The sequence below is a fragment of the Copadichromis virginalis genome, linkage group LG15 (assembly GCF_057382275.1).
Source record: "Copadichromis virginalis isolate Kocher_CV1m ecotype Utaka linkage group LG15, C_Virginalis_male_GT1.1, whole genome shotgun sequence".
NCBI lineage: Eukaryota > Metazoa > Chordata > Actinopteri > Cichliformes > Cichlidae > Copadichromis > Copadichromis virginalis.
The window spans coordinates 30,987,132-31,014,203 of NC_140632.1; the positions used below are offsets into that span (position 1 = coordinate 30,987,132).

General features: G+C 42.3%; 2 protein-coding genes across 2 annotated transcripts in view; one reads left to right on the plus strand and one right to left on the minus strand.

Annotated features, from left to right (window-relative positions):
• Positions 1-1,993: 1,993 nt before the first annotated feature.
• Positions 1,994-15,541, minus strand: frk (fyn-related Src family tyrosine kinase). The gene is made up of 8 exons (XM_085432917.1): positions 14,893-15,541; positions 11,893-12,014; positions 9,955-10,118; positions 9,688-9,856; positions 7,905-8,063; positions 4,096-4,277; positions 3,672-3,837; positions 1,994-3,583 (listed from the first exon to the last, which is right to left on the minus strand). Exons 1-8 carry the CDS (start codon positions 15,282-15,284, stop codon positions 3,375-3,377), a joined length of 1,563 nt encoding a protein of 520 aa, XP_085289043.1. The 5' UTR covers positions 15,285-15,541; the 3' UTR covers positions 1,994-3,374.
• Positions 15,542-26,650: 11,109 nt separating this feature from the next.
• Positions 26,651-27,072, plus strand: part of nt5dc1 (5'-nucleotidase domain containing 1) — an 80,578-nt gene continuing 80,156 nt past the window's right edge. Inside the window, exon 1 of the mRNA XM_085432910.1 lies at positions 26,651-27,056. Coding sequence (XP_085289036.1) covers positions 26,964-27,056 — 93 coding nt within the window. The 5' untranslated portion in view covers positions 26,651-26,963. The remainder of the gene's footprint in view (positions 27,057-27,072) is intronic.

Genomic DNA, 27,072 nt, shown 5'->3' on the forward strand with positions numbered 1-27,072 from the left:
AAAAAAAAACATCAATTAAAAAAAACAGAGTAAACAGAAGAGCTCATTGTACTGCAACATGGATGCAATCAACTTATCGCACTACTGAGGTTTTTCTGAAGCTTAGGTGGCTTAAATAGTAGCGTTCTGCTCATCTGTGTTTTTGGCTCAGGTGTTTCTCATCTTCCCCTTGACAATACTTCACATGTTTTTTGCAGGATTCAGGTCAGGGGAGTCAGTTAGCCAATCAAGAACAGTAATGTGATGATTTGGTAGTAGCCCTGGTAGGTGCTGAGTCCTACTAAAAAAGGAAACCTGGATTTTTATAAAGTTGATCACCAAATGGAAACATGAAGTGTCTACTTGAAAATCTCCAAGTAGACAGTTGCATTGACTTTGGACCAACCAACTTCAGAATGCAACATGGCACCCAAATCATCAGAGACTGCAGGAACTAAACACTGCACTTCAAACACCTTGGTTTCTGTCCTTCTCAACTCTTCCTCCAGATTCTAGGACTTTGATCCCAAGCCAAGTCATCAGTCTTTCCCATGACAGCATTTATGTGTACTGAATTAGACTAAGATACATGGTATTTATACAGTTTGTACTTGCATACATAATGAAAACAGAATATTAGTTTACATTTTTTAATTAAATCGTTTAAAATATGAACTTTTTGACAGTATTCAGATTTGTTCATATACATTAGTTTATTTACTGAAATTGAACTATAGCCGGTGTGCAATACCATTTTGTACCATGAGATGGTGTAGAGAGTCTATCCATCTCCTTCCACGTAGCCAATTCAGGGTTGTTGAGGGGGTGCTGGAGCCCCATGGATGTCTTGGACACAGGTAGAACACAACAACTTGTCACAGAAAGACCCCAACTCTAGATTTGAGCCCAGGACCTTCTTGCTGTGGGGTAACAGTGCTAATCACTGCATCACCATACCACAGGGTTTACAGAGTTAATGTCCTAAATGTCATAGGGTGAGAGGCACCCTGAACAGAGACCTGTTTAACAACTCTATTCTATAATAGTTTTTACAAATTGATCTATGGGACAAGGAATTCCAGGTAAGTTGCAACTTTTTTCGAAAGGTAAAAAAGTTGGTAGGCAGTATGCATATGAATAAAATACAATATATACTGACAACAGACAGCGTGAACAATGGCGCTTCCTGTTATATAAAATGTCCACACAATGAGAACCTGCAATGTGTTGACCCATTCTGTCCTGTTATTAAGTGCAGCCCGAGACTAACCTTACAGCAGAGCTCTGAACCACAAAGTTTCACATACAAAAGATATCTTATTATCATTCACCCTAATGTCAGAAGGGCTGATCATGTTAATCCACAGTTTAATACTCTAGCAACCAGCCTTTTCACATAAAAGGGGTGGTGTTGGTAGAATGTCACCAATTACAAAACTCCAGGCAACAAAGTGATTTATTTTAAACAAATCTTCCTATCTAGAACAGCAGCGTGAACATAACAGAAAAGACACTGTGTGGTTATGCAAGTTATTTAAGTAATGTTAAAACCACTGGTGTTTGTGCATTTGAAGTTCCATCACCTAGTTCATCCTATTGGAATGCAGGAAGTAGAACTAACAAAAAGCTGCATAAGTTAACAGGCTTTTCAACATAACCCTTACATTAGGGCATAGGAGTTCCTGCTGGTTTATAATCCACTGTTTCATTAAATTACACCTGAAGTAAAGGATCTTCATAGTACAGAAAACTAGGGTTGAATGCCATATGGCAATGGATCCTGCTGAGAGGCAAACCACCTTTCTAATGCTGAAAACCGAGGGTTAACCCTTACATTACCTGGTTTATCCCAAACTCCTTTTCATAGTATAAGCATCAAGCCTCCGTTCTACAGTATTTATTATAGGTTATGGAAACTTATACCTGTTTGAAGAAAAAAAGCTAATCCCAACCAATAAAAGTACACAGCACACAATGACACAGAAGACAAAGGACTACACATTCAGACTCCAAAGACCATCACTGCCATGTGTCAAAAGCATGGGAAAAAAGGTTTAATGTGTCAGATGAGTTACTCTGGTGTCAGACTTTCATTTTCCTATCAGTGTAAAATTCAAAAATCCAGGCAAATCATACTAAATACGGTTCTTTTAATTATATTAGGCTTAGGGACAATTAAGTTAAAATACAATATGATTATATATAAACACTGTCAAGATTACAATGTACAATTAACAAGAATTTGTGCATGACACTGAAAAAGAAAAAAAAAATCAACATTAGCTAAAACACCAGTTTAACTGGTTTAGTAAATGCATCAAGAATTTGAATGTTTGTGCCGTCACTTTGTTGTCGCAGCTTCCATTAATATGAAAGACCCCACAGATCTGAGAGCAGTGTGAACAGAATCAAAAATCACATTTTTCAGTCACAGAGCATCAAACCGTCGCACAATGAATGAGCAGAAGTGTGAAGCAGACAGGTGTGGTGATACTGTGATGATACTGTAGGTGCTTAAAGGAGAAAAAAAGTGCATGCAAATAACTGATTGTTCACAAATGTAGCTTTAACAACTACAACAACTAGCTGCTGATCAAAATTCACAGTATATTATGTGGGGAGAAAAAAAAAACAAACTAGACTAAAGTAGCTAATGTTATGCTTCCATTTACATTATTTGCTTTTAGTGTGAACAGAATAACAGCCATCATGACTATGTGCGACTATGCAAATGGTTAAATGCAGCACAATAGTTGCATTTAGAACTTTTAGTAGTGGTTATTTTGGAAACATGACTTAACAGAGTATGCAGCAGGTTTCTCTCAGGACATCTGCAGGACCCCCACGCCCATCTTCCTTTTATTTGTCACCATTTTGTAGCAGCTGTTAGAATTTCTAAAGAGAAAAGCTTGTAGTTAAATAGCTTGGTTAATTTGTCTTATTAGTGACCGCAACTTATTAGTGACCGTCGTCCTAGAACCCCAAAATAACAATAAATGTGATAAAACTGCAGTGCCTGCTATTCTCTCCAAGACAGCAGATTGAGCTTCTAGGTGAACGTGACGCATTACTCCTGTCATGCAATGGCTCAACAAGTCGTTAGTGGAAAGAATGTTTGCTATGCTTCGAGCAAGCCGAACCAGTTAGTCGAGAGCAACGTAATGCTGTGCTGAAAAAGGCGTCTTCCAGTTAAGCGCTCTGTAGGAATTAAGTTAGACACGCATGTTATGCAATTGAGTGCGTTCATTTCAAACAAGACTATGAGTGCTGTCACCAACTCCATTCTGCTTTCCTATTTAGACCTTTTAAATTACATTAGCCAGTCAGTATATTCACGATTTCTTAAGAGTTTTTTTTGTTTGTTTGTTTTCTAATATCACAGCCTGGCAGTTGTGCTAATAACGAGTGGCATCGTCATAGGACGTCACATCCTGTTCAAAGTATTCCTCCAGCTTCCACTGCAGGGTCTCAAATGTAGGCCGGTCCTGTTCATTTTCCTTCCAGCAGTCCTTCATAATGTCATACAAGACTTTGGGGCAGTTTGCGGGGCATTGCATCCTGAAGCCCTCAGCCAGTTTCTGGACCACCTGAAAGTTTGTCATTGCTGAAAGAATCACAGACTCACATCAGTACTAATCTTACAAGCTGGAATTCTTGCTAGATCTTTGTATTTGATAGAAATCAAATCTCACCTGGGTACGGCATCTGGCCAAATGTCACAATCTCATACAGCAAAATTCCAAAGGACCAAACATCAGATTTGATAGTGAACCTGTTGTCATGAATGGCCTCTGGAGCGGTCCATTTCACAGGGAATTTAGTTCCTTCTTTGGCTTCGTACACATTTTCGCTTTCTTTCTGCAAGCAAAAAAAGGCACAAAGATCCAGCCAAAAGTGATCATCAAAGCACATCAGTTTATTCCTGCAGTACAAACATGTGATGTGATCCTGACAGTAGTATAATAGATTCTGTGGATTAGTTTGAGGAGTATTTACAAGTTATGCCTGAAAGCAAGCAATTACATTTAGTAAAGAATGCAGGTTTTCTGAAGGACGTATGACTGGAATGAACGGCATCATGAAAGCGTAGAATACCAATTTCAGTTTTACACTCACCATGAAAACCCTGGCCAGGCCAAAGTCAGCCACTTTGCAGATGTTGTTTTCGCCCACTAGGACATTTCTGGCTGCCAGGTCTCTGTGGATGTAGTTCTGTAACTCCAGAAAAGCCATGCCTGATGCCACCTGTGCAGCCATCTCAATTTGATCTGAGATACGCAGTGTTCTACCTTTATCCTCTGTAATCCAAAGAGAAAGCCAAGTTACTGGTCACAATCTTACACACACACTTTTTCTTTTTTTTAATGAAGCATGCCGGTAAGGAAACAAGTATAGTTAGTAGAGAATGCTAGCTTCTCAAAGAATGTATCTATTTAAGTCTGTCACTTTGACAGTAACAAATTCTTTGTTCCGACTACTGTGTCTATGTGGTAATTTCTATGATTTCATTTCTCTGCCTCCTCACATGTGACCCCAACTCTGCCAACAAGAGCTCAAACTGCCCTGCATAGATGCATACAAAAGCATTTTGGATAAAGCTTTAACTTCTGGATATAACCATGAAATCTTCCCTGCTGCTGGGGAACTGGATGAACCCAGAATATCAGTTTTTTTCTTTACTTGTTTAGAAACATCAGGACTAGCTCATCTTGGCTTGATGTCTTCTTAAGCCAGATAACACACACCAATTAGTTAAACTGCAGGAATGTCTTAAAGACATAAAGACCTGGATGGCCGCTAACTTTTTGCTTCTTAATTCAGATAAAACTGAGGTTATTGTACTCGGCCCTGAAAAGCTTAGAAATATGGTATCCAGCCAGATTCTTTCTCTGGATGGCATTACCTTGGCCTCCAGTAACGCTGTGAGGAACCTTGGAGTCATTTTTGACCAGGATATGTCCTTCAACGCACATATTAAACAAATATGTAAGACTGCTTTCTTCCATTTGCGCAACATCTCTAAAGTTAGAAATATCCTGTCTTAGAGTGACGCTGAAAAACTAGTTCATGCATTTATTACTTCCAGGCTGGACTACTGTAATTCATTATTATCAGGATGTCCAAAAAACTCACTGAAAAGCCTTCAGCTAATCCAAAATGCTGCAGCAAGAGTACTGACAGGGACTAGAAAGAGAGAGCATATTTCTCCTGTTTTGGCTTCCCTTCATTGGCTTCCTGTTAAATCCAGAATTGAATTCAAAATCCTGCTCCTCACATACAAGGTTTTAAATAATCAGGCCCCATTTTATCTTAATGACTTTTAGGAACAACAAGTAGGCCTGCAGAGCGAGAGCGAAGTGCTCTAATAGGGTGATATGGTACTACGAGTATTTAAAAGTAGAATGGGAGGGAGAGCCTTCAGTTTTCAGGCCCCTCTTCTGTAGAACCAGCTTCCAGTTTGGATTCGGGAGACAGACACTATCTCTACTTTCAAGATTAGGCTTAAAACTTTCCTTTTTGCTAAAGCATATAGTTAGGGCTGGACCAGGTGACCCTGAATCCTCCCTTAGTTATGCTGCAATAGACGTAGGCTGCCAGGGGATTCCCATGATGCATTGAGTTTTTCCTTTCCAGACCTCTCTGCATTGAATCATATCTGTTATTAACCTCTGTCTCTCTTCCACAGTATGTCTTTTATCCTGTCTTCCTTCTCTCACCCCAACCGGTCGCAGCAGATGGCCGCCCCTCCCTGAGCCTGGTTCTGCCGGAGGTTTCTTCCTGTTAAAAGGGAGTTTTTCCTTCCCACTGTCGCCAAAGTGCTTGCTCATAGGGGGTCATATGATTGTTGGGTTTTTCCTCTGTATCTATGAAGCGCCTTGAGGCGACTTTTGTTGTGATTTGGCGCTATATAAATAAAATTGAATTGAATTAATTTTTGGGTGCCAGGGTGCTGGAAAGGAGAGTTCGTCCGCTAGTCGAACCTCGGATACAGGAGGAACAATGCGGTTTTCGTCCTGGTCGCGGAACACTGGACCAGCTCTTTATCCTCTCCAGGATACTTGAGGGTGCATGGGAGTTTGCCCAACCAGTCTACATGTGTTTTGTGGACTTGGAGAAGGCATTCGACCATGTCCCTCGGGGTGTCCTGTGGGAGGTGTTGCGGGAGTATGGGGTGTCTGGCCCATTGCTACGGGCCATTCGATCCCTATACAACCGGTGCAAGAGCTTGGTTCACATTGCCGGCAATAAGTCGGACTCGTTCCCGGTGGGTGATGGGCTCCGCCAGGGCTGCCCTTTGTCTCCGGTTCTGTTCATAATTTTTATGGACAGGATTTCTAGGCGCAGCCAAGTGGTGGAGGGCTTTCGCTTTGGTGGCCTCAGAATCTCATCTCTGATTTTTGCAGATGATGTGGTTCTGTTGGCTTCATCGGGTGAGGGCCTCCAGCTCGCACTGGAACGGTTCGCAGCCGAGTGTGAAGCAGCGGGAATGAGGATCAGCATCTCCAAATCTGAGGCCATGGTTCTCAGCCGGAAAAGGGTGGAGTGCCCACTTCGGGTCGGGGATGAGTTCCTGCCCCAAGTGGAGGAGTTCAAGTATCTCGGGGTCTTGTTCGCGAGTGATGGAAGAAGGGAGCCGGAGATCGACAGACGGATTGGGGCTGCAGCTGCAGTAATGCGGACGCTGCACCGGTCCGTCGTGGTGAAGAGGGAGCTGAGTGTAAAAGCGAAGCTCTCAATTTACCGGTCGATCTACGTCCCTACCCTCACCTATGGCCACGAGCTGTGGGTAGTGACCGAAAGAATGAGATCACGGATACAAGCGGCAGAAATGAGCTTCCTCCGAAGGGTGGCTGCCTCTCCCTTAGAGATAAGGTGAGAAGTTCGGCCATCCGGGAGGGGCTCAGAGTAGAGCAGCTGCTGCTCCACATCGAAAGGAGCCAGCTGAGGTGGTTCGGGCATCTGCCAAGGATGCCCCCTGGGCGCCTCCTGGGTGAGGTGTTCCAGGCATGTCCCACCGGGAGGAGGCCCCGGGGCAGACCCAGGACACGCTGGAGAGATTATATCTCTCGGCTGGCCTGGGAACGCCTTGGTGTTCCCCCGGATAAGCTGGAGGAGGTGGCTGGGGAGAGGGAGGTCTGGGCCTCTTTGCTTAGGCTGCTGCCCCCGCGACCCGGCCCCGGATAAAGCGGATGAAGATGGATGGATGAATTAATTTTTTCCCCACACAATCATTTTTTTGGATGAATTAACCACTAACCACAAAATGTATTCTGTAATGGCCTTAAGGACTGTGCTTTTTGACACAGATTACTCTCACGTGTCCAGCAGCTCAAATAGACCAAATCAGTAAATCTATTTAAATCTATTAACCAACATGACAACAACTATTTCACCGCTCACTCAGCTATCTTTATCTCATGGGAGATATTCTTTACAGTTAACATCTGATCTCTTCAGTCAAAACTATCAAATACAAATACATAAAAATTCTAATAATTACAAAGATCTAACCAACCTAGAACCTTAGATGACTCCTGCTAATCTGCTTTAAATCAATGAAAACAAAAGAACACAGAGTCAATCTGTCATATATTACAGGCCAGTAGATAACTTGTAATTGTCTATTTACAGCAGAGCAGAATGAGTCACTCCTCAGTAAGACTGCTATCATCACCTACTTCCTTTAACCAGATTTTTTAAAACGTGAAGTCTAACAATCCAAGACAGTGATATATTTCTTTTGTATGTTCTAAATTCTTTACACAATGCATCTGATCTGTTACTAAAAGATTAAAATCTCGGTACCATGGCCTCTCACTGGTGATAACTTTTTAAAGAACAACAGCAGCAGCAGCGGTGGTTCTGTCATAAAGCAGAAGCTGTTCAGAATCACAGGTGCAAAATAAAGAGTGTGGCTGTCTTACTTTGAAGGTACTCCAACAGGCTGCCATTTGTCATCAGCTCTGTGATTATGTAGATGGGATCCTCCAAGGTGCAAACGGCATACAGCTGAATCAGCTTGGGGTGCCGCAGCCTCTTCATGATCTGAGCCTCTCTCAAGAAGTCCTCTGCGTCCATGGTGCCTGTCAGAGGTGTGTAGTGATTTCATGGTTGTATACTGGCACTCAAAGCAGCTTAGAAATATGGTCATTTTTGTTGAACCCAGCAATGCTAACTGCTCTGCCAACAAATACAACTTGTTTGTGACATACATTTAACTTTACTTTTAAATATATTATCTTTATTTATTATAAGCTATTTTCAGATGGGTGCAAGTGGGCATCTTTCCAGAAAAACCTACTGCTAATTGGAATGTCAAAGGAATCTTCTAAGAAGCTTTCATGCATAGGAACTTGAGTCATATCCCATTTTCAATTCATACGGTTGAAGATCATATCGGCCCACCCAACTTGTAGAAGCAGTACTTATAGGCAGGTGTTTTATTTTATACAGCTGTGGCCATGGAAGTCACTGTAAAACTTGAATTTAATCATTTGGATGGATAAGTGAATACTTTGGTAACATAATCCATCAGTAAGGACAGATAGATGGAAATATACCAATTAGCAGTCACATAAAAACACAAAAGGCATATCTTTATGAGCACTGGCAAGTGAAGTGAATAACACCGATTATCTCTTCACCATGGCACCTTTTAGTGGGTGCAAAGGAAATTTCTTTCCTTAAATTTGATATGTTCGAAGCAGAAAAATGGCCAAGCATAAGGATTTGAGCAAGTTTGACAAGAGCCAAATTATGATTTCTATATGGCTTGGTCAGAGCAATGATAATTTGGAGCTCTTTTGGAGCGTTCATAGTCAACAGTGGTCCAAAGAAAGACGAGTGGTGAACCAGTGACCAAGGTCATGGGCCGGAAAAGCTTACTGATGCATGGTGGGACCGAAGGTTGGCTCATGTGATCATGAGCTACTGTAGCTCACATTGCTGAAAAAAATGTATGCTGGTTCAAGATGTCCGAATGCACAGTGTATCACAGTTTACTGTGTACAGCGCTGCATTGCTGCAGAACAATGAGTTTCCAAGCTGACTCCTGTACACTCCTGAAAGCACCAACAATGGGCGCATGAACATCAGGACTTGACCATGGAGGAATGGAAGAAGGCAGCCTGGTCTAATAAATCCCATTTTGCTTTACATCATGTGGATAGCCAGGTGTGTGTGGGTCGTTTACCAGGATGCTCTGTGGGAAAATGGCAATCCAGCAGAGAGTTTGATGCTTTGGGCAATGTTCTCCTGGAGAACCTTGGGTCCTGCCGTGCATGTGGGTGCTACTAACATGTACCAACTACCTAAGCATTGTTTGAGAGCATGTCCACCCTTTAATTGAAATGGTAATCCCTGATGGCTGTGGCCTCTTTTAGGTTAATATGCCATAAAACAAAAGTTGGCTAAGGAATGAACACTCAGGGCTGTTTTGACAGCAAAAGGGTCCCAACACAGTTTTAGGAAGGAGGTCATAATAATATGTCCCATCAATGTAAACACCATTTTCATTATTAGCTCTAGTATCTAGAAGCACGCAGTAGTCAGGTGCTAATGATAAATAGCTTATTATTGGTTTAATAATTTGACGACAACTTCATCGGCTGATTAAGTTTCTTTATGTGAATCACTCTTTTTGTAGTTTTTAAGAGCAGCCCTATTCTGACAAGGTCAGAATGTCTGAGTATTTGTCGTTTTGTGTACCTGGTTTGAGAGTCTTCACGGCAACTGATGTAGTTTCATTCCATATGCCTTCAAAGACCTCACCAAACTGTCCCGCTCCAAGCTTTTTCAGTAGTTTGATGGAGCTACGATTGATTTCCCATTGGTCCACTGTGTTATAGGACAGACCATAAGTCTGTGGAACTTCTATCTGCAGACAGAAAGAGTCACAGATTTAAAATTAGTTAATTAATTAGATAAATAAATACAAATTATGCATCGTGCGTGGCAGCATAGTTTGTTTTTTACCTTTTTGCATGGCTCACCCAGACGTGCACAGAGGCCATCAGACTGTCGGGAGTAATGTTCCACTAACTCCTTCAGTGTTTGAAACGATTTGGCCCTTGACACATAGTAGTGACCATTGTCCAGTTTTCTCAGCTTGTAATGCTTCACCTTTCCATTGTCAAGCACTGTAAAATAAGTTAATAAGGCAACATTTGAACATCTCAAACACTATCAAAGATAAAAGTCTGAAACTTTTATTAGTCTTTCTTACTCTCAAAACGAATCATAGTCTGTAATATGGGACAGATAAATTGGCGCACTGGTGATGTAATGACCCTTACAGGAAATGCATGAGACTTTCTATACTAACTAGTTTATATTTCTTTACTTAAAATTATTATTTTTATTATTATTATTATTATTGTAATAGGACTTTTATCAGAAGAATGATAATTATGTTTGTAGCAGCAATACATTTTTTAAAAAGTGGTAAGCAAAAGATTTCTGTTATAAAACAGCATCAATATTTGGATTGCAAATACTCCATAAGGTTATCAGCTGGCTTTAATAAATAAATATAGCAAAAATTCAACCATGGTGGAAAGAGCAAGGACAGAGTGGAAAACAATACAGATAAGAGCTCAAAGAGATAAAGTGATCCTACTATTTTTTATGGCAGTGGAGACCTCGATTAAACTTTCTGACCTTTAAACCATTAGTCACTAAACAATGCTGCAGTGTCAGGGAAAGTGTGCATCCAATAGTATGGGAACAACAAAATGTTAACTATGTGAGAGCTGACCAACTTTTAGTAACAGTGTCAACATCTTTTTGAAATATTCTCTCGCATAAGGTCTCTGGTTTTATTTTGTCTTGTTTTAATATTTTACGGTCTACATTTAAAATAAAACACTGTGGCATCCCATAAATGTTTAAACAGGTTCACAAGACTTTTACAAGTCAAAAAGCCACAGTAAAAGCAAACACAAGTGAACTTCCTAAAATGCATGTGACAGCATTATGGTTAAAGAAGTAATAAAGTCAAACAGCTGATTGCTGTCACTAGTCACAGTTCCTACCAGACCAAGTAAGACTGTAGCAAGAAAACCCCTGAGTGGACTAAAGTGAGCAGCTAGTAAGTGTGTTTTATTGGTTAGTAATTCAAATTTTATCGCTAAGAAAGAATATCTTTTTACAATATCACATTACTTTAGCTGATTTCATTCTGAAGCATTTTCATTTATAGGACCTGCCGGGTCCCATATTCACAAACACTCTAAAAATCAGTTACGACAGTTCCAAACTAAGAATTTCTAGCAAGAACTTAGAAGGGATTTAGAACAAAGTCTCTCAAACTCTGGCCAAAAAGAGACTTAAACCAAGGCATGACTGAATATGCAGGGCTGTTTAGGATGTAACCCATTTAATTTTATTAGCCAACTTTCAGAGGAAACAACTTTACACTTCTGGTCATTTATCCAGTTAGAGGAGCGGGGAATGGAAGAATAGGCAGATATTTCACAAGGTTTGGTTTTGGAGACACATACCACAGAATGGACTAAAACAGTTTAAAAGCCCATTTTTCAAGTGAGTTTGTGTAGGACATTACACAAGTGCTACTAAACCCCCCCCCCCCTTCTCGATGTCTTATTTTTGCATATTTGTCACATTCATCATCAAACTAATATTAGACAAAGGTATCCCGAGTAAACACAAATGATGATGTTATTTATTGAGGCGAGAAAAGCTATTTAAACCTGCCTGGCCATGTGTGAAAAAAATAACTGAACAGAATTTATGGAGTCACAGAACTATTAGCATGGGTGCATTGTGTTGCTCACTCATTTTGAAAGAAGGGAAAATCATGGCTATACTACTTTAATTTTCACAAGCAAAAAAGCTATAAAATTTATTTGATGACATTGACTTCAAAAGAGATGAAGTCAAGTGAGAGGTTACCTGACAGTGAGAGGTCTCCTTTCTGACTTTCACAGTTTCTGACGAGAAAGGCTCCATGCTTGTTCCCTCCAGCCATCAGCATCTTCTCAGCATCCAGCCTCTTGGTGTCAGGGAAATACCATCTGGACATCAGAATGGAAGCAGGATATGTCCATATTAGCAATGTTGCAGGGAAGACATGTTTCTGGACTGTCAATGCTTAAAATAAAAACTGCTGACACAGATATATCTTCTGTCATTTTATTTGGGTTTTAATGTTATTTATTTCCCAAGGAAACCAAGAAATCATCACAAGACAAATTTTAGAGTCAACTCTTTGCAAGTTTTCCAACACCGAGCAGATAAATAACAGTCACAGACAGAAGTCAATGTTTTACATGTAAATTAAGTAAAATCTTATGGGCAATCTACCAGTATCAGGAATCATATTAACCACTACACCTTGGGCTCACTTTGTGTCTGCGTGTGTGTCCTTCAATGACCGTAGCCCTTCTATAACCAAGCTATGATATTTATGCTCACTTGGACTTTAAAAATCTAATTGAAAGAGTAAAAAAAGTCAAATCTGTATTTGAATGGTCTGACATTTTGAAAAGTTATTTTGACAAAAAAACTTTTTTTCCTTTGGCAAATATACTTCAACTAGATAGTTACACAACATTATGACTTTGTTTAACCTGTCAGAGTACAAAATTAACAACACGGGGATTCCCATTATGGGCAGAGTAAACCAAGAAAAACAATGATGTCACTGCACAGTTGCAGCTTAAATTAATTGTACGTTTGCATCAGTGCAAAAACACAATAAGTTTTCCTCTTTGAGTCTTAACTGGCTCATCTGGGTGCTTTCCCTTTGTAATGCTCAAAATCAAGTTAAAACTGAGGGTTATTTTCCAGTATTCACACACTTCAGACATATACAGTATCTCTGTCGAGAATTAGAGTGAGATTAATCAACAACAAATTCAAAGAGAGCCACATAGTGCCAGATGTAGAATTCAAAGGATTTCAAATCATAATCATAAACTACACTGTCTATAATGGAACAAATGTACCTGCGGGAATATTGAGTCATAAAACTGACTGATTGAGCTGTGACACCGTTTTCCATTATTAAAACAAAAGAGCTGATCATCTCATCGATAGGATTCTCTCTCTAAAATTGCGGAGTCTTTAGAAAGAACCTTCAGATGACTGATCTAAACTGGCACTATATCCTGAATATAATGTTCAGAGTGCTGTATGTTTCCATTTTTACTAAAGTACTGGTAGTAGATTCTGCTGTGTAAAACTTGATTTCTACTATTAGAACAACCACCTCTTCTTAATCACTGCTTATAGTCGAGGCTCTCTACCAGTCCACGTTACATTTGAGCCAGATTATTTTATGTGGTTAATCTAGATTTGATTAAACTGACAATTAAATTACACACTACAAGTTTTGTCGACTTGTTCTGAACTAACGAGGCCTGACTTTTAGTTTTCCATTAGTTATTTACAGATAACGGCTTTCCTGCAGGTACACAATGTGGCAGACTGGATAATTCATTGTGTAATTGCATTATGGAACAGGTCTGCCTATCTATTAGGTTTGCAACTGGACAAACTATGACACAAATAATGCCAAGACTGATTACCTCTTGAACTGGGTTTATTCTTGTAAAAAAAAAAAAAAAAAAAAAAAAAAAAAACCCTTCCATTATTAGTTAGGAATTTGTGTGACGTCATCTTTTTTCCAACAACTAAGCTACACATGGCAGCAAAGAAAAAGGTACACATTCCAGGATTGGTTGCTCTATAGTACCGTGCCCTACACAGGATACCTGAAGCTGAATTTATGACAAACCAATCCTGTCTTTATTCTCAACACTAGAGTTAAATGGCATGAAATGCCAGCAATGTGGCTTTAATGTGTGGTTCTGGTTCTTGTTTATGATCTCCACCTTCAACAGGAATCATTAACCTGTAAAGCTTTCCCAGCATTTCCTGGTCTCAAGGTGAATGATTAACTAGTTTCGGCAAAGACTTTAGGGATAAGGAAAACACGCCGTTACATTTTACAGCCTTTTACCCGTGGGACATGACTGACTATTCAAATGTTTTAAAAACGTCAATCTCAGGCAGAAATAGAACAGTAAAACACTTAAATCACAGGCTCAAGTACTTCAAAAGAATTTTGAGGTTTTTGAGGTACTTCTGCATCTTCTACATTCTGTCACTTTAGAATTGAGAGTGAACTCTAACGACATCGCCTTTACAACACTGTATTTACCATTCAGCTTCAGGAAGTATGTTCTTTTTAGTTGTTACTACCAGTTAAGTTAATACATGTTTCATTGGAAGAAATCCCTTCAAGGAAATTTAAATGACAAAGTAATTTAAGATTAGCTTCCTCCTCATACAAACCTATTCCGTTGATGACTGTCGATGACCATTTGTTGCAGTTATTTAGCATTAATAAATACATTTTAAAAAAAGAAATATATATATCTATATCCATATCTATATATCTATATACAAACATTTTAAGTGTTAGATTAAAGAGAAAGTTTCACTTTTTGTTGTCATTTTCGACACAACTGATATGAGAGGATTACTCTATGATGAAAATCCCTGCTGTATGTAACCCTTCTGTAAGTAGAAGAATATGACTGTGCGGATACAATTTGACTTGACTTTCCTTGGAAAGGAAATAAACATCTATTTTGTAGTATTATTGCCTATTTCCCCCTCTAGATTATTTTAAACTCTCAAAAAAAATATGTGCATTTACTTTGACCTGTAATTGATAACAAAAAAAATGTTAACTCGTTTTTCAAGTTGTTCTTCCATTCCCAAACAAAACAAAAATGGCTCCCCCCCCTCAAAAAACAAACTAAATAAAATAAAATAAAAACCTTCAGCTTGGGATTCAAATAAAACACATTTTTTTAATGGTTAAGTTTGATAAATTATATAAAGAAGACTTCACATGATCCTTCATACAAAAGCTATACTTACGGTTCGGCATTAATGCTCTCCACAGGCGCCACATAGTTAGCAGGGATGTATCCCTGTTTGGAGGCTGACACCCCGGTGAGGGCTTTAGCGAACCACCAATCACCGGCACTTTTGTCCAGGGCCTCTAAAGTATCCCCCGTGTTGAAGCTAAGATCCTCTTCTGTGCGAGCAGAGTAATCATACAGGGCGACATAATACTCCACATCAGCTGGTGGCAGCGGCGGTAAATCTCTTGTTGAATGAAAGCTCTGTTCGTCTTTGTCAGCAGCGCTCAAGTTTTTAATAACCGTCGATTTTTCCCCACGGTCGGTCTCATCTCCAGAGGGGCCATTTTTTTTAAAACACCCCAAAAAACTGTCCCAACAGGCAGAAAACCTCTTTTGGATCTCCATGGTACTTTCGTCAATCACAGTCGGTCATTGTTTTTGTCAGGAATAAACAAGGAAATCGTTTAGAGAATCCGTCCTCCTGTCTTTATGATCCACATCCCATTAAATACAAGCGCATTTATTTTTCCCAGTTTGGGATGGTGGCGGTCTTTGACCTGAACACACGCCCAGCTATCACAGATCGGTGTGAGGGGAAGGGAGCGGTAGTTTAAGTGTGGATCGTCGTGTTAGAGGATCGGTCTCACTGTTCAGGTAGCAATCACCTGCACCTGCTCAGGAATGGGGAGCGGCTCGCGCTCACTCTCCACTGGGGTGACGTCACGCCTGCGCTTATAGTCGGGTTAGTCACGCGTTATGAATGTGGGAGAATGCTGATTCATGACACTTTTAGGAATATTTTTTATACATAATTTTCCATTTTTAGAGGCTCAAATGTAATTGGATAATTGACTGGCAGTTTCATGGCCAGCTGAGGCTTTTTACATTGTTATTTTATCACTAACTGAGCAGATAAATGTATTGATTTTACAGTGAATAGAAATAAATATGCTCATTATTTCTCCTTAATGTGACAATTAGCATATAAATGCTTAGAACTGTCATCATGGAAAGGTTTATCTTTATATAGGTATAGTTGTGTTCTCCACTTTGCATGCAGTCCTCATACAGTCATCGGGCTTGAAAACCTTATCTTTAAACCATATCTTACTTATCTTTACTCCTCAAAACATACCTGTCATTGTAGCCTGGTAGTGCTACAATGACAGGTGGTTTGTCCCCTCTAACCACATTTTTTTTCCTCCAGAAGCAGACTTGACTTGTCCATGTGTGCAGCTTCAAATTTCAGTCAAGACTGAAGGTGTTAGTTCTGAATCAGAGGCTTTCTTCTTGGTTGTCACCGTCTCAGTCATGGCAATGTAAAACTCTATTAATATTTTCTAACAGTTCATGGCAAGCTTGAGCCCTGGTGGTTCCTGGATTATTCCTGAACATCCCAATAAGTTTCTTCTCATCGGATGCTGACAGTTTGTGTCTGTAAATGTGTGTGTGAATGGGTGGATGACTGGATATGTAAAGCGCTTTGGGGTCCTTAGGGACTAGTAAAGCGCTATATAAATACAGGCCATTTACCATTTACCATTCTTGCAGGGGTCTTGGCAAAGTGGTCATACATCTGAATACGTGTACTTCCATGGAACTGTGTAAAATGATATCTTGGAATCTGTAGTTTTTAAGTGGTTCCAAGAGACCTCCCCAGTTTGTGTAAATCTACAACTCCTTCTTTACTGAGATCTTTTATGTCAAATGTGTTAATATGTCAAGTGTTTTCTATGTTATATTTGCCATTCCTGACCAGATACAAGTGATGACTAGCCAGGTCTTACACCATGAAGAATCCAAATGAGGATCTTTTTCATTCAAAGTGCTATCAGTGTGTATAGAAATGAGGAGAGAGGTGGGAGTGATTGTCTTTAGAAATACTTTCAGCCTGTGGTGTTGAACATCTTATCAGAATTTGTTGAATTATGAACACGGACAAGTACTGTCAGACTTTGAACAATGAAACAGTATCAGCTAATTGCCATCAGCTTAATTTGTCAGTGTGAAAATGATTCCAAAAATTATGTTGCTGTGTATGTTTAGACCTATACAAATAAAACCTTAGCTTCAACATTAGGGATATTTTAGAGATATTTTAAAGTGCCGGTGATTGGTGGTTCGCTAAAGCCCTCACTGGGGTTTCGGCCTCCAAACAAGGATACATCCCCACTAATTATATGGCGCCTGTGGAGAGCATTAATGCAGAAACATAAGTATAGCTGCTGAATGAAGTATCATGTGAAAATAATGAAAGAGCAGATGTGACTGTAGCTGCAGTTTGTATCCATATGATTGTGGCGGAGGTGTGGTCCCGGGCGCGTCTGCAGGGGAGGAGTGGTGTCACGGCTGGCGGAGTGAGCCGTGTGGAGTGGAGGAAAAGGAGGACCCAAAATGCAGCAAACTGATGATATGAGTGAAGTTTATTTACACGGTGGCAGTGGCAAAAACAGGCAATGAAGCATGAGTAATGACAAACCTAAACTGGGAGAAACTAAAGAGCAAATCTGAAATCTTACAAAACGGAGAGCGGAGCAGAGAGACGCAGACCAAGGACCAGGATACCAAGAAACACAGACGAGCCGACAACGAACACAGACCGACACCCACTATATATACACACACACACACACACACACACACGGTAATCGGGTAATCGCACACAGGAGGGAAGAACAGCTGATCTGAATACACATGATGACTGGAGGACACAAGCTGAACACAATGACAACAGACACAGACTTTCAGAACAAAACAGGAAATCTAGAACCCGAACCGGACACAAGGGAGGAGGACACAGAATAACTAGAACAGAGGGAAATAATCACAAAACACAAAACGCTGGGTCAACGACCCAGGACCATGACAGTACCCCCCCTCCAAGGGCTGGCTCCAGACAGCCCAAAACAAAAACAGACGACCAACCCAGGGCGGGCGGCGGGGGCCCAGGACGGAGGGACCAACACAAGCTCCAGCGAACCGAGAGAATTGTCCAAAACAAAAACACACATGCTGGAGCACGAGAACAAAACACAGTTCAGGAGGCCGGCCCGGAGGCTGACAACTCAGAAGTCCAGGACAGTTCATCTTCTGAGGCCGGCCACGTCGGCGACGTAGATCCATAAGCCGACCGAGCGGAAGGCAGCGGTGGCGGAGTGGAGGCAGTTCAGGGGGCCGCCCGTGCACACGGCAGCGGCGGCAACAGGGAAACCGTTCAGGCGGCCGACCGTGCGGACAGCAACGGCGGCGATGACAGAAGTCTGGAGGCCGACCGTGCGGACGGCAACAGCGGCGATAACAGAAGTCTGGAGGCCGACCGTGCGGACGGCAACGGCGGCGATGACACAAGTCTGGAGGCCGACCGCGCGGAAGGCAGCGGTGGCGTCTAGGAGGTCGTCCATGTTGACGATGACGCTCCACCAGCGGCCTGGCAGATGACCGCCGATGTCGAGGCGGCAGTTTGGGACCCGAAGGTGGCGTGGCCGTCGCAGCACCAGACGAGACCGAAGCAGAGGCTGGACCAGACGAGGCAGCTGATGAGGATGCTGAAGCAAAGGCCGGACCAGGCGAAGCTGAAGCAGAAGCCGGACCAGGCGATGCTGACGAGGATGCTGGAGCCGGGCCAGGCGATGCTGAAGACACGAAGGCTGGAGCCGGACCAGGCGATGCTGAAGACACGAAGGCTGGACCGGGCGAGGATGAAGGCTCGGAGGCTGCAGCTGGCGAGGATGATGAGGCTGCAGCAGGCGACGGCGTGGAAGCCGGAGACTGTAGCGCTGCAGGCGTGGAAGAAGCTGCTGCTGCCCGCGGCGTGGATGAAGCTGCAGCTGGCGAGGATGATGAGGCTGCAGTTGGCAGCTGGACGGGCTCCTCGGGCCCTCCAGCTGACGAGGCAGGAGGCTGGCTAGGTTCTCCTGAACCTCCAGCTGACGAGTCTTGAGGCTGGACGGGCTCCTCGGGCCCCCCAGCTGACGAGGCAGGAGGCTGGCTAGGTTCTCCTGAACCTCCAGCCAATGAGTCTTGAGGCTGGACGGGCTCCTCGGGCCATCCAGCTGGCGAGACAGGAAGCTGGGCGGGCTCCTCGGGCCCCCCAGCTGACGAGGCAGGAGGCTGGGCGGGCTCCTCGGGCCCCCCAGCGAAAACAGTCTCTGGACCAGTGGGCACCGGGGCCCCTGGAACACACAGGTCAGAACCAGTAGGCGCACGGGCCTCTGGCAGGCACAGTTCAGAACCAGCAGGCGCACGGGCCTCTGGCAGGCACAGTTCAGAACCAGCAGGCGCACGGGCCTCTGGCAGGCACAGTTCAGAACCAGTAGGCACACGGGCCTCTGGCAAACACAAGGCAGACTGCAGCTGCACAGAGCATTGACCCAGCTCGGGCAGCGACAGCCGGATACAGTCCTCAGCTGGCTTCTTAATCTCCAGGGGTCCAGAGTCGGCCGGGGGCTGGGACCCAGCCTCTGGGGAGGCCCTGGAGTGCGTCACAGTCTCTGGGCTGGCCAGCTGTTGCGGACTGACTACTGCGTTATGTGGTGTGTCTCTCTGCTTGACATAAACAGGTGAAAAACAGTGCTTTTCCGGTTGGATGGACTGGACTTGTAGTACAGGCGGAGCTGGTGAAGATGGTGGCTGAATAGGTGGCTGAGCTGGTAATAACGCTGATGAGTCTCTTGCCAACTGAGCTATTGACTGAGCCACGGATTGTAACAAGGTGTCTAATAGGTCTGGCTGTGACTGTAATGGGGGTGACGGTTGAGTGGCTAACTGAGCTAGTGGCTGCTGGGCAGCTAACTGAGCTACCGGCAGGGCAGCCGACTCAAAAAACACAGCCCCAGAATAAACAGACACACAGTCCAAAACAGAAAACGCGTCCTTTTCACTCACCACAGCTGGCAGTTCCAAAGTCCTAGTCTTCGGCTGTGGGGTGATGCTCCGGCGGGCCGGGCAAAACCTCCGGCGGGCCGGGCAAAACCTCCGGCGGGCCGGGCAAAACCTCCGGCGGGCCGGGCAAAATCTTCGCCGCCGGGCTGAGTTGGGAAGCGGTAGCGGCTGGTGGGTGAAGGTGCAGTTCGTTGAGTATGAAGTCCTGTGCGAGCGGGTGAAGAGAGTCCAGCAGCCAGGAGTGAGCAGAGATGAGCTGCTGTAGCCTGGCTTCTACAGCGCGGAGACACTCTTCCCCCTCATGCTCGAGCCATAGGTTAACCAACCTGGAAACAGAGTCAATTAGTTCCTCCCGAAGCTCCTCGGGAGGTGCGGATGCCGCTGGGTCCATGTTTGGTCGGCTCGTACTGTCACGGCTGGCGGAGTGAGCCGTGTGGAGTGGAGGAAAAGGAGGACCCAAAATGCAGCAAACTGATGATACGAGTGAAGTTTATTTACACGGTGGCAGTGGCAAAAACAGGCAATGAAGCATGAGTAATGACAAACCTAAACTGGGAGAAACTAAAGAGCAAACCTGAAATCTTACAAAACGGAGAGCGGAGCAGAGAGACGCAGACCAAGGACCAGGATACCAAGAAACACAGACGAGCCGACAACGAACACAGACCGACACCCACTATATATACACACACACACACACACACACGGTAATCGGGTAATCGCACACAGGAGGGAAGAACAGCTGATCTGAATACACATGATGACTGGAGGACACAAGCTGAACACAATGACAACAGACACAGACTTTCAGAACAAAACAGGAAATCTAGAACCCGAACCGGACACAAGGGGGGAGGACACAGAATAACTAGAACAGAGGGAAATAATCACAAAACACAAAACGCTGGGTCAACGACCCAGGACCATGACAAGTGGTGCAGTGGGCTCAACGGGGCGGTGCTGGAGATGCCGGTGAGAACAGCTGATGGCGATTTGGACTGATAATGGTTTCCTTCCCTTTTTATAGTGATAAAGACCTGTGTGTGTGTGTACCTGTGTATAGTGCATTTCACAATGATATAATGGATAAAAACAGGATAAAACGGTGTATATATGATGGATAACTATTCTAGATGGAGAAATATTTCAGAAGACTAATTAAAGAAATTACAAAAAAAATAATAATAATTCTAGGATCATACCAAATATTGACTTTAAAGTTCATTAGATTTCTACAGAATGTCATCAAATTAACAGACTAAAATATATCAAGCAACTACTCCTTACAGAACAAAATCTTACGTCTTTTTCACCTCAGTTTTTTTCTTCCCACATTTGATCTCAGAGGTCAAAAATGTCTGATTTAAACTCACCCTCTTAACAGAAACCAGATAAAAGTATAATTTATACTAATGTGTTGTTGCAGATGATGTTTAGAATTAAATGAGTTTCTTTGCTTTGATGAGGGTCTCTGTACCTCGGCCTGTCACAGGTGGTGAGACTGTTTTCAAAGAACAGCAGCAGCAATGTTCAAGTGATTTTGAGCTGCTTCTGCTTTATGACAGGGTCAAATGTGGAAAATAAATAGTGTTGCTGTCTTACTTTGAAGATATTCCAGAAGGCTACCATTTGTCATGAGTTCTGTGATGATGTAGACGGGTTCTCCCTGCTGCAGACAACTGGACCAGCCTGGGGTGCCAAAGCTTCTTCATGAGCTGAGATTCTCTCAGGAAGTATTTAGGGTCTATTGTGCCTAGGAGAGATGTGCAGTGCTTTCTCAACACTGGCACTAAAACAGGCTCTCAGATGTTGAGAAAGCATGTTGATTTTTGATGTTATTTTTTTCAAGGATGCTGTGTGGCAGGCGGGAGGATGAGTCAGAAGATGGGACATAAAAACTCAAAAGCAGCTTTATTACTTTGCACTTACAAAACAAAACACGGTTCTGGTCGGGAACAGATCATTTAAAAGGGCAAGGGAGAACTCAGACAACATACATACAAAAAAAAAAATCCCCTCTTGCCCCTGCGGGCAGTTTATCCTTCAAGCTCGGGTCCTCTACCAGAGGCCTGGGAGCTGTTCCTAGGACTGCGCTCTGCTGGACAGAAATCTCCGATGTTGTTCCTGGGATCTGCTGGAGCCACACGGCTAGTTTGGGAGTCACCGCACCTAGTGTTTTGATTACCACTGGGACCAATGTTACCTTCACCCTCCACATTTTCTCAAGCTCTTCTCTGAGCCCTTGGTATTTCTCGAGCTTCTCGTGTTCCTTCTTTCTGATGTTGCTGTCATTGGAAACCGCTACATGTATCACTACGGCCGTCTTCTTCTGTTTGTCTACTACCACTATGTCCGGTTGGTTAGCCACCACCATTTTGTCCATCTGTATCTGGAAGTCCCACAGGATCTTAGCTCGGTCATTCTCCACCACCCTTGGGGGCGGCTCCCATTTTGACCTCGGGACTTCCAGGTTATACTGGGCACAGATGTTCCTGTGTACTATGCTTCCGCTTGTCCTTTTCAGGGTCGCAGGGGGCACTGGAGCCTATCCCAGCTGTCATAGGGCGAGAGGCGGTGTACACCCTGGACAGGTCACCAGTCTGTCGCAGGCAACAGTAACCAATAGGCTAAATAATAAGACAGAATACAGAGGCATAAAACAACGAGCTAGCGAAAACTCAGAAGACCCAAAAACTCATAATAGTACCTACCTTACCTTCCTGCATGGCTCACCCAGACGTGCACAGAGGCCATCAGCCTGTCTGGAGTAATGCCCGGAGTAATCCCCCCTACTGGGGTTGTTTTGGTATCTCATGACCTGAAGGACTTGCTGTGGCAAATGGAACTTTGAATTCTGCTGTCTACCAAGACATCCTGAAGGAGAATGTCTGCCCATCTGTTCATGACCTGTAGCTGAAGTGCAAAAGAAAAACAAAATGAAGTCTTTGAAGTGGCCTAGTCAAAGTCCTGACCTGAACCCAATTGAGATGCTGTGGCATGACCTGAAAAAGGTGGTTCATGTTTGAAAACCCTCTAATGTGGCTAAATTACAACAATTCTGGAAAGATGAGTTGGCCAAAATTCCTCCACAGAGCTGTAAAAGACTCATTGCCAGTTATTGCATATGCTTGATTGCAATTGTTGCTGCTAAAGGTTATCAGGTTTGTAAAACAAACCTGTTTTACAGACCTGTAGGTTTGGACCCCCCCCCCCTCCCCCCCATAATGAACACCTTCATTTATAACCTGTATTTTGTGTTTACTTGTGTTATCTTTATCTTATATTTAAATTTGTTTGATCTGTAACATTTAAGTGTGACCAACATACAAAAAAATGGGAAATCAGGAGGCAGGCAAACACTTCCTCACACCACTGTAGTAGCTCTTTTCCAGTTTTACTGACCATAAAATGTAAGCCATCAGTGTAAATGACCAGATGTTGCCAATGGCACCCCTTTCATGTGAGCATGCTCAAACCTAGACCAGGATGGCTAGTGAATAACCAGCTTCAAGTGACCATTTATCCTATCTCCTATTGTAAGGTGGAACCAAAGATCTCAAATTTGGACTCATCAGCCCAAAGCGCAGATTTCTACTGATCTAATGTCCATTCAGTCTTTCTTTTCCCAAACAAATCTCTTCTCCTTGGTGTTTTTTACCTATTCTTTGACAATAAAGGCCCGATTCGCGCAGTCTCCTCTAAACAGTTGATGTAGAGATGTGTCTGCTACTGGAACTCTGTGTGGCATTTATCTGGGCTGTAATCTGAAGTGCTGTTAGCTTGCAATTTCTAAGGCTTATTAGCTAATCATAATAAGCTGTTAGCCAGTGAGCATGCACTGTTTTTACCCCTCAGCTGAATGAGGTATTGTCTACCTGTGGGGCAAGTGGGTGTGCGGCTCAGACACCCAACTTTATGAACAAGATAACTCAAGAATAAGTTGAAGTAAGATTTGAAAAATTTGAATTTGATTTGAAAAATCTTACTTCAGACCTCATTCACCTTGAGGTCTCTTAGGTTTCAGATGATACTTTTTCTGAAAATCTTGTCAACACGATAACACGAGAAAGATGTCAACTATGATTGATAAGATAGGTGTCTATACTAGGAGTCTGGTGGCACTGGCAGCTGCCAGTATTTTTAAAAAATAGTATGAGCAAGATTTCCAAAAAAGACTCGACTAGTTATTATCTGACTAAAGGTGAGTGGCTGAGTCCATAAACTCATCTGGAAAGTGTTTACAGAGGGCAAGGCACAAAACCACATTCTTGTAGACTTTTTTCAACCTGTTATTACCACTTTCTGGTGTCCTTGAGATAGAAGGCAAGTTTAAGGCATGTCCAAATTGGCTTTTGTTTTCAACCCAGGAAGCTACATCCATGTTTTATGCTGAGTGGGTGTGAAGTTTTTAACTGAAGGAGGCAAAGGTGGAACTTTTGGTGTTAATACTGTTGAAAATGAGTATCTAATCCGAAAGCAACTTTTAGCAAACCCGGGTTAGATATGACTTTTTTATCTTCCAGGAAAGCATTCTAGCTTGGAAGATTACCATAATGTGACCTATGACTAACACTGACTATTAGCACAATGACAAGGATGCAATGTTTACAAAAAGAATAAAAACCTCTGTGAACAAAATTATTTCCAGACATGAACACACTGACATGCAGTAACACATTCAAAGAGAATTTAAAATTACACTTAAATGATGACAAATGAACATATTTTGAAATGGGCAGTATATGTGTCAAACCTAACTCCACTTGACTGGAAGATACCTTTTTCAGGACAGTGCTACTATGCGTCACTCTCAACCAACTGGTTCTCCTTGCTTCAAACATAGCAAGCATTCTTCTCACTGACTTCCTTACCAGAAAGCAACTATTATGAATCATGTTCACTTAGGAGCTCATTTTGCATTATATAACCAAGCTTTGATTAAAAAATTTTCTCTTTCTGAAACTACCCTTTTGGATTGGTCCCTTTGCGTGTGCAGATTTCCACCTGCATTCCAAAGGATGCATGTTAGGAAAGACTGGAGTTGTAAGAGTGAATGTTTGTCTTTCTCCTTGCCTTTCATCCCATGACAGCAGGGACATTATCTTTCCACACCACCTTAGGGTACATACTGATATTACACCAGCCTGGCCACTGTTCACCTTCAGATTAGATCTCTACAACATACTTCATAGATGTTTTGTTCATTAAGTCATTGCTGTTTCTTCACATTCCATTAATAGTTTTGGTTAATTTTGCAATGCTTAAATAATTTGCATATTTCATATTTTTATTTCCATAATGTTGTTATTGCATTTCTCCATGATGTGGGAATAATATGTAGTACTTTCTGTCTGTTATCTATACCACACTCACTGCATCTCTATAGAGGTGCTACTGCCAGACTTCCTGATGGAGTTCAGACACATATCAAAATAACTGGCCACCACAATTTGATTCTAACTGCTGACCTTTGTTTCCTCTTTTAACTGTAGAAATGGTGAAAGAGGTAAACATAGTTAAAACTGTTATTAAGGGCAATAAGGGCTGTTGAAATAAAAATGCTTTGGGACTCTGTTTGAAAAAGGTCAAATATAAAACATATACAAAATAGGAAAACATAAATCAAAACCAAATATGTTTCTCCAATACATTTAAAATTAATCTTATTGGACATGTTATATGTCCTGTAAAATCCACGACACATGGGGAAGAAAATATAAAAGTGTGGTGTTGAAAAATGAAAGGATTTCTCTTGAGAACAAAATAAAAAGCTAAAGATTGAGACAGGTTACTGTAAGGTTATGTCATGGCCTAATGTGTCATGGCCTAATGTGGTCCTACAGTAGTGCAAACTACAACAAAGGCGACTTCAGGTGATGTTTGGATGGTGGTAGCTGTGTAAGACAAATTGACCTTAAAATTAAGGTTGGGTTTGGGAGCGGTGGTTGTATCAGCACTGAGTAAAATAAGTCAACTACAGCCTGCTCTCATGTATGTTTTTTTTTTCACATTCTCTTAAATTTGTAATGTACTTTTAACTTAAAACTATTTTTAAAGTCTATATTGTGTATACATTTATTTAACATGTGTGGTCTGACAGCTCCTTGGCATTGCCATTGTCCATCTTCTTAACTTCTTCAGTTCAGTTTTGCTATTAGAATCTGTCCCATCTGTCACAGGGTGAAAGGTGAAGTACCCTCCGGTTTCAGGTCGTTCTTATGACAAACAAGGAAATGTTCACAAAGAGGAAGAATAAATGGATAAACACATGATTTTAGACCACATGATTTAGATTCATGATTTGGCTATTCAAGATATCTGCCAACTGTGCTGCATTTGTTCATGTTCATAGACTTGAATTGTCCTTCTTTTTGTTTGTGTGTGTTTATTTCTGAAGCAGCACAACTAGAAGTATGTTTTTGCATATATGCTGATTCTTCAGCAGATTCTTCATCATCTTTAAAGCTTTTTTTCTGGCAACTAGAAAAAACAGCTTTATGTTTTTATGAATGTTGTTTGTATTACGTTGTGTTTTCCAGATTTATTAATTCTTTGTTTTTTCATCTATTCGCGGTTTTAGTTTCTTTGTGTTCTGTGTATTTATGTCTTGATTTTCTACATTGTCTATTTTTTGATCCAGTTTTTTTTTGTATTTGTCTTTAACGCTGGCTATCAGGTTCAGTTGTCTGTAAGCATTTGCTGTTTTCTGTTTGTGTACAGTGTATACATGATTAATTTAGTCTATTCTGTGTGACAAACCGTGCATTGTTGTGATCTCCCAGAGCCTCCAACTGGAGAGACTAATTATATCTGTACAAGTGCGGGTATATGTACGTGGTGGGATGCTGCAATCACTACTGCAGGCATTAGCCTTTGCGTGCCCTAGATGGACGACTTTTACCTAATTTACCCGATACCTATACACTGTGTATTACGGTTTCACACCCGGAAGCACTGCGTGCTGTCTTGTCTTCTTCTGGCACACAGGAGTTAAACTTCTGCCTCCATGTGGACAACTTATTGACATTAACCGTTCTGTGATCAGCCATTTGCGTTGAGGAAAAGCCGCGCTGGTGGGATTATTTTCGCGCAGGCAGAGCGCAGAGCCATCCTCGCCGTCACACGGTGACATTGACACACTCGGAGTGTTTGTGCTGCTGTGCCCAAGTTGGTGCTTCGGAGCGTCCCCCAGCCTCAGCAACAATGAGCGAATACTTCAGCCTTTCGGACTGCGACGTTATCGGCTTCGACCTGGACCACACGCTCTGCCGCTACCATCTGAAAGAGACCTCCAGGGTGAGTGTGCAGCGCG

Coding starts and splice junctions, on each gene's coding strand:
- frk (XM_085432917.1), bottom strand. CDS start 15,284: ATGGAGATCCAAAAGAGGTTTTCTGCCTGTTGGGACAGTTTTTTGGGG. Junction 10,119..11,892: donor AGGAGACCTCTCACTGTCAG/GTAACCTCTCAC, acceptor CTTATTTTACAG/TGCTTGACAATGGAAAGGTG. Junction 9,857..9,954: donor TGGGTGAGCCATGCAAAAAG/GTAAAAAACAAA, acceptor TTCTGTCTGCAG/ATAGAAGTTCCACAGACTTA.